An 11,625-nucleotide genomic window follows, 5' to 3' on the forward strand; every position below is an offset into this window, starting at 1 on the left:
TCATCTCATTTCTCTCTTTCATCCATTATTATTGGTTTGCTTCTATCAAAAAGATAGTTAAACGTTGAATGAAATTGCTTCTACCAAATGGTGGTTAAGCGTCAGTATTGCTTCACGTTCAGATTTCAAGACTGAGAGGTGAAGATTCGTTCACTAGCAAGATGAGGTATTAGAGTATGTGTGATGTTCATCACAATCATTTCAAACTTAGAATGTTTGACACATTCCAGCTTGAGGGGGTGTTAAAGTTGTTAGTTGATTTCAGTTTGTTTATTGTAATATTGTTTTCGTTAATCGATTAAAAGTTTAATTAATCGATTAACTAGTTATATATTAGTTAGGCATTGTGGTATATATAAAGGGTGATTCCTTTATTCCTTGTAACTCAATTCAATATAAGTTTTCATTTTCTCATTCATAATTTTCTCTCATACTTCTTGATTAGTAAAGAAGATTTCTTTAATGGCTCTACCATTTTAATAAGGAAGTATCGGAACTACCTCACAAATGTATCTCATGACTCTTAAACATTCTCTTTCTTTTTTTTCTTATTTCTCCTCCAAAACTTAACTCACAAAAACACATGAATAATAAAAAGTATATGCATAAATAGTCATATAATAAAATCCAATGGATTATACTAGTATCAATAGGAATTTATAAATAATGTACTTTTAATCAATGGACTTTTTAGCTTTTATTTATCACTTCCAAAAACCGGAAACGTGAAGTTAAGAGAACTGAAAAACCATGAAAGTATTATTTTTTGACTCTAGAATCAAGCCATGAGACTATGTCATCATGAATAGTAAAAATTCTTTCATCAGTTTCCCCTTCCAAAATGCCATGGTATCCACCTTCATAAAGCTTTAGAGTCTTATCTTTGCTTGATGCTTTCTCATAAAGAAATTGGCTTATTAATGGATCTGTCACCTTATCTTCTGCACCATGCATGATCAATAATGGAGCATAAATCTGCAATCACCAAACTCCACCCATATGAGAAATAATTGTTTTGTTTTGTTTTGTTCATATGAAAATGATTGCATACCAAGAAAGATGAATAAATATAGCAAAAATGAATGGAGAGATTAAAAAGAATATGAAAGGAAAGTAACCTTATGCACTTGTGACTCAATTTCTTTTGTGGCTCTTATAAGTTCCATGCCAGTTTTCAATCGTGGATTATCACCATAGGAAACAACATTGTAAACAGCCTAAAAAAGAGTTGAATAGTAATTAGTAATTGGAATGAAAATGTGTGTTAAAAAGAGTAATATGACACATTAAGAAAGGGGTAGGAAAGAGTGGAGATAGTGACAAAAGAGGCACATTGCATTGTTGATTAATATAGCATGAAATCAATAAGATGTGTTGCAATGCAATGCACTATTGGTTGTGTAGTACAAGTTGAAGTAGGTATAAACTAATAAACCACATGTTTAAGATGATAAATATTGATTAACTAAGATGTAAGACAAATAGTGTTTTGGATGAAGTTACATGATAATGTTAAAACATAAATGTGCAACAAACTCAAGTTACTGTATATAAGTTTATATTGGATCTCAATGAGGCATTTGAAGTGTGGTGCATATTATAACAAGTAACTTGAGTCCAATATATAAAATTGGTTACTCAATTCCATTCCAATATTAGGCAGTGTTACACTAAGACAATAATATATTTCAAACATTCCCAACAGAAAGAACAATGGGCCCTTTCGGAAAAAGTGTTAACTTCATGTAGACGCATGCAATGATTGTGTGGAGATCCCTATGCATATTTATAAATGTTCAAGGAATCACCAATTTCTAACAGCATCAGAGCATGACTGGTTACAATGTGGTCATATGACTAATTAAGTAGATAATATCATCAATTAGTAATTGAAGCATAAATGACAAGTTATGACCTTCCAATCAATTATGAATTACAAAGAATTTTGTTAAGAAAAGCATGACATTGAAGACAAATAGTTATTGATTTCATTTTGTACTCTATAGGAATTCAAGAATTAAGATTGATCACAAAGTTACCAACCAATTTTCTTTTGCTTGGTTCTGAGAAAGTCAACTCAGCTAGATCTTGATTTGGGAAGAGCTTTGCTTTTGGCATCACATTAGACAAAAGAGTTAATACCTTCATAACTGGATCTGGTGGTAACACCTCATCTGCAATCTTTCCAGCAACACAAGATCAGAAAATCATGCTTCATCTATCAGATACTCCTATACACTCCCCAAATCATACTCCTATCTGTTTTATAGGTAACTAAAAACAGATAATATCTCTCAGTCAACTCAGAATTATTTGTCACCATATGTTGCTTATTCTATATAATGTAAATATGATTAAGTTGTTTTATATGGACCAACAAGCCCTGCCTAACCAAAGTGATATTATGTGCATGAAAATTCTATGAACAATGGTATCTAAAAAATGTCCAAAACTCCCAAACATTCTAATGTTCCTGAATAGGTGAAATCAAATCATCATTAGTACATTCTTTAAATTTTCATTTTAATTAAGTACACCCCAAGCAACTAATCTAATGTCCCTGAATAGGACTATTAAGAGTAACTGCATACAAAGGATTGAGCTTACTTTACACATTGGTGCTACAAGCACCACTCCATCCCACTTATTTGACTCCTCCAAATGAACTTTAAGAGTAACTGCTCCACCCATTGACTGTCCCATTATAAATCGAGGCAACCCTCTAACTTCAGGCCTTGCTGTCAATTGAAATCCGAAGCGTGATCAACATTAAATATTTTCAGACTATATAGTGCAAGCGGAGAGTCTGTTTCCAGATTAAACATTTTCACATGAGTGCTATAAAATCACACCTTTAACTTTTGCATAATGCTCTATAACATCATACACCAAATCATCAAAATTTGGAATGTAACCGTGCAATCCTTCTGAAAGACCGAAACCTGGATAGTCCATAGCATAAACAGCATACCCAGATGCAGCAATTCTCCTTGCTATGCCTGAACAAAAAAAATTATTAATTCTCCCCCAATCATAAAGGATGAATCTGAATTCAAGTTTCCGTAGAAATATACTACTCAAGTAATTTAGAAACTTTATGAAATGATATTATGATAGACCTTCAAAGAAGAAGGTGCACGTATCGCCATATCCATGACAGAAACACACAGAGGCCTTGATTGGAACTCCAGATTCTGGCAACCAACTTTTACAGAAAATTTCCAATCCCCTCCAATTCTTTTCATACCACTACTTCACAAGTAAAATATTTTTAATCACATTTTCCACCAAGGTAACATAAACTAATCAATGAAAAAAAAATCAAAAATCAACTTATTCTTGAATTTGTTTACTTTACAAATAAACAGCTAATGCAGAAAATCTTACCTCTTCAGTTCTGATCCCAGCAGGAGCATTCTAGCATGAGAGGTTGAAACATCAGTAATTGATTCATGAATAATGCCAAAAACACACACAATACAGTAAAATTATAGCAGACAATGAAGGGAAACTACATTGACTTAATTCCAATCAACATCCTCTTGTTTCAAAACTTGTATACTGGCCTCAGGGTTAACTGAGCATAGGTGGGGTAAGGTTTGGCCCTAGACCCAACCCCAAATATCTATCGTGTCAGCCTTTGATTCATACTCTAGACTCGATTAAACATAATGTGTACAATAAAGTATTCTCACTATTACTTATTATTATATGTTGTTACGGTAATTCGCAACAGAATGACACGAAATAATTTTTACTGGCTGGTGGGGTAAAGTTGCTCTCTCTAAGATATTTTGTGGTACTGCTAAAATTGTACAAGCAGACTATCAACCGTGTTACATGCGCCATCCAACCAACTGTGTTACAGGTCACTCTCGTGTGCCATCCAACCGTGTTACATGCGTGTGTTGACTTGGTCAACACCCGGACAGCGGCGGCGGCAGAGGTAGTGCGCACGCGTGTGGTGCAGTTATGTTTGTCTAAGTCCTCACCCACTCACAAACTCATTGTAAATATTAACTTGGTCTAATTTTTGAACTCAAACTCGGCCCTAAACCCAGTGAAAATCTGGCCATATTTGGGCATGATGATCATAAGGCCAAACCGAGTGAGCAAGTAGGGTTGGGTCTTGCTCACAAACTATAAACTTTAGAATATAAGAGATATGGAGTATAATTAAGTTAAACTCGATAAAAGTTAAAATCTAAATATTGAAGCTTTGCATTAACCATGACCAGAACTGAAATAAATTACTAAACCTTAAACAAACAATGATCAAGCTGCAACTGCACTTGAGCAAAAGCTTCTCGGACCCTTCTACGAGTGTAAGCAAAGTCAAGGTTAAAAGAAGCTATGTCGTTTAACTCATCACTAACACCTTCAATGGGTGTCTTTTTTTTTGCTGAGACAGTTAGTGAAGTGGTCTTGTTGGGTTTGGTTATGAGCTTAGTTGAAAAGGGTAGTAGATTATGGTTGAAAGGTTTGTTGATTGGAGAAATGAGTGTTTGTGTTGATCGGAATATGAATGTGGAAGATAGGTCCATGGTCGGTAGTTGGTGATGTTAATGAGAAATGGAATAGAAGAGATGAAAATGTAGACATTTCAGTTTGAAGTTGGAAAAGAGAACAGCAAATACACGTGGTGATTGAGTTAATGAGCATGTGATGGTATTCTGGAAAAAATATTATGGCATTACCGATTCCAAGGATAAAAATAGTCATAGTCAATACATCATATGAACCGTTCATTTGTACAAGACTTGTAGTGTATTATTTATAAACCAAATTAAGTAAAGATTTATAGACAGGTAATACATATATTATCTCTTACTCATTTGCATTATTTTTTAATGATAATTAAAAAGTAATGGTAAATGATAGATTAATAGTATATAAAACTTTTAGTCTATATTTTTTCTCTAAAATTTATACATTGTCTGCATTTTTTATCAAAAACAAATGTAGGTTAGATTAAGGTAAAGATGAAAATAGGTCACGTCTTTCTGATCCATAATAGGTTAGATTAGGGGTTTTCATAAACAGATCAGACTCAATCTTTTTAAAAGCATATTTAATTTAACAAGCATATTTTAAGTCATCTAAAAGACTTATTAAACATAATAGATTGACTTATTTAGTTATATTATATGATAATGTTGACGTTATACCATTTTAAAATAAGTAATCTTATTATATATTTAATTGTAATATAAAAATGCATACAAAAACATAATTTAATTGTTAGGATTAGAAAAGTTAGTTAATATTAGTTTTATTAGCCTATTTAAATATAGACATGGTGATTTATTTCATAATTATATTGTATAGTAGGACTTTAAATAAACTAACATGTCAAACAAACTTTTAAACATATTAGGTTTTTAAGTAGGTCATACTTAGGCTTTGAATTTTATAAACATACTAAGAGATTAGACTCAGACTTCTATATATTATATAAGTTTAATCTATTTAAGACAAAATCTGTTCTCACCTAGCTTGTTACCCCTCATAAATTTGGGAAGGAAAAACTAATAAGTTTTATTTTTATTTCATTAAAAATAATTAATTAATACCTTTGAAAAAACTTTGGTGTCACCTATGAGGTCTATCCAGTGGAGTATTGGACATGGCATGCACTCATGTTTATTGTATCTACATCATTCATGATTGACTCATTCAATGTGGACACTCAGAATGTTTATAATTCTTTTGTTCAAATGGTGTGGTTACACTTTTCGCACTTCCGAAATGAAAAAAAGGTTTTTTAAATCGTTTTTTTATAAGTGCAATTAGCCTTTGACCCGAAGCAGTTACTATTCGCTTTGTTAGCACACAGTATACGGTTTACCATATACTCGTATTCGTATATCACAGTCCATGTGGCCAGCACACAGGAGAACTTGGTGAGTGTCATAAAGTTATATCGTATATCTTCTGAGTTTTAATAAAATTAAATGGATCTCCCTTTTTTAAATCTATACAAATTACTTCTGACTATACTCTCTAATCATATACATATATTACACTAATTATCCTTCTAGGATAAATAAGTGTAATTTTTTAAATAAGAGAGAAGGTCATTTATATATTCTCCGAATTTAAATTCTCAAGAGTAAATTACAAAAACATTTATTGAATTTTAGTGAAGTTATAAAATCATCATTCCCTCTTTTAAACGACTCCGCAGTGGTGCGGTGCGGCGGCGCGAGCGTGCAGCGGTGCAGTGGTGGCATAGGTTATGGTGGTGAAGGAGATTTTGGTGTTTTGGGATGAGCAGGTTAATGAAGGAGGGGAAAGAATGTTAGGGATGAGGGGTGAATTTTTTTGAAAAGGAAATTATAAAACTACCCCTAATATTAATTTTATTACAATTAAAATATAAAGGTTAATTTTGTCCAAAACTTTTGGTGCACAATCCTAACCTACTCCAACTAGAAAACCCATTTACCTAGGTTAGCAAAAAAACACACACACATATATGAATCGGACCGTGCTGGACGGTTCGACCGATTTGACTATTGACTACACTTGAAAACGACTCTGATTTACCGTTTTAATCGAGTGAGGGTTGGACTGCTTTGAACCGGAAAAATTTTGGTCCGACCGTGTTAAACTCAGGTAAACCGAGTTAACACGGGAAGTAAACCGGACGGTTCACTTAAAAATTAAAAAAAAATGAAACACTATTCTAATATTTTGTTTCACTTCAGTCCAAAAAGATAAAGAGATGTTACTTCAATGTAATTATACATGATTATTAATTATATAAAATTTTACATTTATATATAATTATATATCTATAGATAAAAAATATTAATTATGTATAAAATCATCCGGTCAAAACAAACAGTTTAATCGGTTAAACCTAATACGAGATCACGTTCGGCTCAGGTTTCACAACATTGCATTATACTGGTTACTCCTATATGAGCGATAAATATAAATTCTTAAACAAAAATGGTGACGAATGTAATTGAAAAAACATAGTATATTATGGAGACGAATTCAAATAGCATAAGAGTCATTATTTATTTATTGTTTTTTCATTACAAATTGCATCAATAATTCTAAAGAGGTATTTAAATCATTCTTATATTATATTATAATTAACCAAAATAATGAATAGACATGAACTCTTACACTATTTGAATTTTTATTCACAATATATCATATTTTGTTTATTTATTTATACTTATCACCATTTTTTGTTTATTAAAGTGTTTGTCACCATTTTTTGTTTAATAAATTACAATTATATGTTCTATAGGGATAATCAATATAATATATGTATATAATTATGAGTGATTTGAGTAAAATTTCACTATTAAAACTAAATGTAATTTACTCAATTATCAATGGTCTATCAATTAAACTAGCCCCCATAGCATATTGAGACATGAACGTCAAGATACATGGTTCCTTGGCCCAAGTTTGGTCAAAATTGTGAACGTATACGTGTGTGTGGGAATAACAGTACCATATTTAATAACCAAAAAAAATAACATTTAAATTGTAATTTTAAGACAAAATTACTCATTTCATATTATGTTACATTTTGTTTTCAAAGATTTTCATATTCTCATTTCATAACCTGGATAGTCCATAACATAAATGGCACCACTCTGATCCACTAGGACTCATCGTCATCCTATTGTTGACCCATTCTCCAAATATTGATTACATTTGCTTCATATATCTCGTTAATTAGTTTCTCACAGGTTTTCACTTTACATATACCTTGTTAAGATACAATTAAAGAACAACTTCATCTGTATTTGGAAAGGACCAAAATTATATGTCATCAAAACATTACTAAACTTCTAAAACATGCTGGTTAATAAATTTTGTTACAATTATCTCTACATGAACATAACATAACATATCACATCACAATTACTTTAGTCATAACAGAATTCAATAATAAACTCTATAATTTTCTATAACACCACCCTTACCCTAATTCCTAAAATGTGAAAATCAAAAGTTTACTTATTAAGCTCTACCTGGACCTGCATCTTCATATCATAAGAATGCAGTTTTGTCACATTTATATTATTTTTACTAGATTCCATGAACTAAAGGTAGGTAAGTAGCACAAATGAGATAATTATGTAACTATGTTTCACACACCGAGGGTGACTCAGACACCGAGTCCAACGTTGACGCATTGCTCCCATGTAACTCCTCGATCATCTTGGCCACGTGGCACATTGTGGGCCGTTGATCAGGTGCTGCTACAGTACACTCCATTGCTATCTTAAGGAGCGCCACCATCTCCTCCTCAATATCCTTATACCTCATCAGTTCCAGATCAAACACCTCAGCCGTCCATTCCTCCCTCACAACGGACTGGACCCATCTCGGAAGGTCCACCGAAGCGCCGACATAGTCTCCACCGTCCATGGCGGGACACTTCCCGGTCAGGATCTCCATGAGGAGGACACCAAAGGAGTACACGTCAGACTTCTGGGTCTGTTTTCGACCATCAGATGATGCCTCGGCAGCACGGTAGCCATTGGACTTTCTTTCATTTGATCTGGTCGTAAAAATAGATAGACCAAAATCTGCTACCTGTGCATTGCCTGCCACGTCAACGAGGATGTTGGTGGATTTGATGTTACCGTGGGTGAGCTTATTATTACTTTTGTGAATAAAAGCAACACCTTGAGCCGCACCGGTTGCTATTTTGAGCCGTGTGGTCCAGTCTAGTGGGGTTCGCCCGGGTCCTCGGTTACCTGTTCAAGTAAGAAAATATTCCAATTAACCCATGAAGTTATATTTTATTCAGAATGGTAGGGACCTATGTTGCTGTTTTTTGTAATATTCTTTGTATTCAGTGGCTAAAGATAAAAAAGCAAAAAGACAAAGGTTGTTCTGCAAAAGAACAGAAAGCAAAAGAGGAAATATATTTAAGACACTTAAGTGTAATTCTTTTTCTTTGTTTTAAAGAAAAGGATCTCACACAGTTGAACACAGTCTGTGAAAAATAGTAAAGCATAACATATTCTTAAATGGTCAACAGATGGCGCAGGTTCTGCACATTTAATAATTATTTTGACTGCAAATTGCTGCAACAGTTTCGTTACTTGTATACTTATCTGTGTATTACTATAAGATGGGAAAATATATATTGGGATGTGAAAGGGTTATTTAAATAGTATTATACACCTTAGTGTTAGATCTGGCACTATATTACTATATTAGTGTTAGGTTTGGTGATCCTATGCTATAAAATAAAATAAATGATCACATGGTCCAATTTCAAATCATTAAGAGGCTCTAAATTACATGGCCCCGACAAAGAACTGCTGTTTAATGATGTGCACTAAATTACATGGGTGAGCCCTGCCTACTGCAACATCATCACTGGATAATTAGGTCACTGACTTCGTTGGTTATTTACTATTTTCTTTATTTTATCTGTTTGATCGATATGAAAATTTTCATAAAGAAACCACTCAACTTTTGTTCTCAAGTAAGAAGCAACTAACCCAAAAGAACATAAGATAGGGCAAACCAATAACCAAACAAGTTATGTCTAGTGTTTAATGTCATGCATAACCGATCATAGTTCTGAATAAAATGGTAAAGTTTGTGTTAGATATAAAACTTTCTCCAATGTATATGACATGGATCACCAAAGAACAACTAAACAAGAAAAAATCTCTAGCACTAGAAATTAAAACTTCATCAATAATAATAATTAGAAAAAAGTTAGATCATATATATCCCAACTGAGATTTTTGTCCTAAATCATATCTCATATATTATCATGACCCAATGATAATAAAACACAAATAATATATGTTTTCATTGGCTGAAACAATATATGAGACAAGATTTAAGATAATAAATCTCTATCAATATGTGTTTGTTAAAATGAAATGACTTACCATGAAGGAGCCAGAACAAGGAACCATTGGAAATGTAATCAGAAACCAACAACTTCTCATCTTTAGCAAAGTAATAAGCCTTCAAACTAACAACATTGGGGTGTCTCAACTTTCCAATAACTTCCATTTGTTGCTCAAACTCTTTCTTTCCTCCAATATTAACCTCTTTCAACCTCTTCACTGCAACAACACTCCCATCTTCAAGAACAGCTTTGTAGCATGTTCCAAACCCACCTTTCCCAAGCATTTCAGCAGAAGCACGCAACAACTCTTCCACCTCGAACCTCTTCGCCCCTTCAAAGAACACCATTCCACCCTTTCCGTACCCATTAGGGTATGCACTTGAAGAAGAATAATAAGCAATCTTTTCTAGAACCTTCGAATCTGAGTTTGACATTGACTCTCTAATTGAGTAGTTTCTCCAGAAATAACAATACAGAAGCAGTGATACTACAGCGAGAACCAAAACGTCGCCGATAATAATTGCGATTAAAACCACCGGAGACATTTTCGGAGCTCCGTGTTTTCGGGTCGGGTTACCGGGTAATGGCTTTGAGCTCGGAGAAGATGGTACGGTTGGTGCTGAAGTAATGTTGCGAGGATTTAACGGCGAAATTAGGGTTGCAATGTCTTTGCATTTCTGCAATGGAGCTCCACATAGGTCTTTGTTTCGCTCGAAAGCGGATCCGTTGAAACCCGAGAGAGATACGGGTATTCTACCGGAGAATCTGTTACCGGAGACATTGAAGTCACGTAAACTAGGGAGTTTAATATCTGGAATATGACCACTCATTCGGTTACCATCAATTTTCAAAGTTAAAAGGTGAGTCAAATTGTTAACCGTCACCGGAATCCTACCGGAGAAGTTATTATACGACAGATCAAGACGGTACAAGCGAGAGAGTGAAGTGATCGACGATGGAAACTGACCAGAGAAGTTGTTATGAGAGAGATAGAGAAGCTTGAGGGAAGTGAGATTTGAGAGAGAAGGAATGGTGCCATTGAAACGGTTGCGTTTAAGGCTTAGGAGTCTGAGTTGTGTTAGAGAGGTTAGAGGGAGAATGGAACCGGTGAGGTTGAGGTTTTGGAGGACGAGGCGTGAGACGCGGTTGTTGAGGCATGAGATACCGGACCAGGTGCATGGGTGGGTGGTGGAGTTCCATGTGGTGAGTTTGTTGTGGGTGTCGGAAGTGGTTTTGAAAGAGAGTAAGGGGTGGAGATCGGGGGTTTGGGTGGCTTGAGTGAGGAGGAGGTGGTGGAAAAAGAAGAAGGTGAAGATGGTGAGGTGGAGAAGTGGGAGAGAAGGTGGTGGTGGTGGTGGTGGTGTTGCCATTTTTGGTGAGGGGAGAAGGAGGAGTGAGGAGAGTGTGGTGGGGTTGGTGTTTGTGTCTTTGCGTGTAGGGTTATATATACTCACTTTGTAATTTATGCTAAAACCATGAGGATTTATCAATGTGTTTAAGTTGGTGAAATGAAATTGAATCAAATCAAACTTGAAAACCAATATGGTTTAAAATTGATGAATAATCAACTGAATAAGTAGCATTTGATACAAAATTATATGATTCCCTCTCTATCTCATACATTTATATAAGCAAAACTGACTACCGAAGTTTTTATAACATTTGTGCAAATGCAACTCTATATTGGAATGTTAACACAATGTCAATCCTAGAAACACATGGTAAAATTTACCATGTTGCATTAAAATAAAGTTAATTGATGAACCAAA

At 34.1% G+C, this 11,625-nt stretch overlaps 2 protein-coding genes across 3 annotated transcripts; both read right to left on the bottom strand.

Annotated features, from left to right (window-relative positions):
• Positions 1-634: 634 nt before the first annotated feature.
• LOC109339482 (caffeoylshikimate esterase-like) lies at positions 635-4,623 on the bottom strand. Its single transcript, XM_019576932.1, has 8 exons — positions 4,260-4,623; positions 3,388-3,417; positions 3,120-3,249; positions 2,853-2,999; positions 2,608-2,738; positions 2,044-2,181; positions 1,119-1,217; positions 635-975 (listed from the first exon to the last, which is right to left on the bottom strand). The coding sequence occupies exons 1-8, from the start codon at positions 4,542-4,544 to the stop codon at positions 760-762; spliced, it is 1,176 nt and encodes a 391-aa protein (XP_019432477.1). The 5' UTR covers positions 4,545-4,623; the 3' UTR covers positions 635-759.
• A 3,190-nt stretch (positions 4,624-7,813) lies between these two features.
• Positions 7,814-11,285, bottom strand: LOC109339483 (probable leucine-rich repeat receptor-like protein kinase At1g68400). 2 transcript variants are annotated; one of them, XM_019576934.1, is made up of 3 exons: positions 9,894-11,285; positions 8,097-8,735; positions 7,814-7,999 (listed from the first exon to the last, which is right to left on the bottom strand). In XM_019576934.1, the coding sequence occupies exons 1-2, from the start codon at positions 11,224-11,226 to the stop codon at positions 8,116-8,118; spliced, it is 1,953 nt and encodes a 650-aa protein (XP_019432479.1). In that variant the 5' UTR covers positions 11,227-11,285; the 3' UTR covers positions 7,814-7,999; positions 8,097-8,115. The 2 variants fall into 2 exon arrangements, with proteins under 2 accessions (XP_019432479.1, XP_019432478.1); XM_019576933.1 differs by having other exon boundaries at positions 7,897-8,735.
• Between the last annotated feature and the right edge of the window lie 340 nt (positions 11,286-11,625).

This window comes from Lupinus angustifolius, unplaced genomic scaffold (genome assembly GCF_001865875.1).
Source record: "Lupinus angustifolius cultivar Tanjil unplaced genomic scaffold, LupAngTanjil_v1.0 Scaffold_77_17, whole genome shotgun sequence".
Lineage (NCBI taxonomy): Eukaryota > Viridiplantae > Streptophyta > Magnoliopsida > Fabales > Fabaceae > Lupinus > Lupinus angustifolius.

Coding starts and splice junctions, on each gene's coding strand:
- LOC109339483 (XM_019576934.1), bottom strand. CDS start 11,226: ATGGCAACACCACCACCACCACCACCACCTTCTCTCCCACTTCTCCAC. Junction 8,736..9,893: donor CTTGTTCTGGCTCCTTCATG/GTAAGTCATTTC, acceptor TTACTTGAACAG/GTAACCGAGGACCCGGGCGA.
- LOC109339482 (XM_019576932.1), bottom strand. CDS start 4,544: ATGGACCTATCTTCCACATTCATATTCCGATCAACACAAACACTCATT. Junction 3,250..3,387: donor CTGGGATCAGAACTGAAGAG/GTAAGATTTTCT, acceptor CTTGTGAAGTAG/TGGTATGAAAAGAATTGGAG. Junction 2,182..2,607: donor TTGTAGCACCAATGTGTAAA/GTAAGCTCAATC, acceptor GTTGCTGGAAAG/ATTGCAGATGAGGTGTTACC.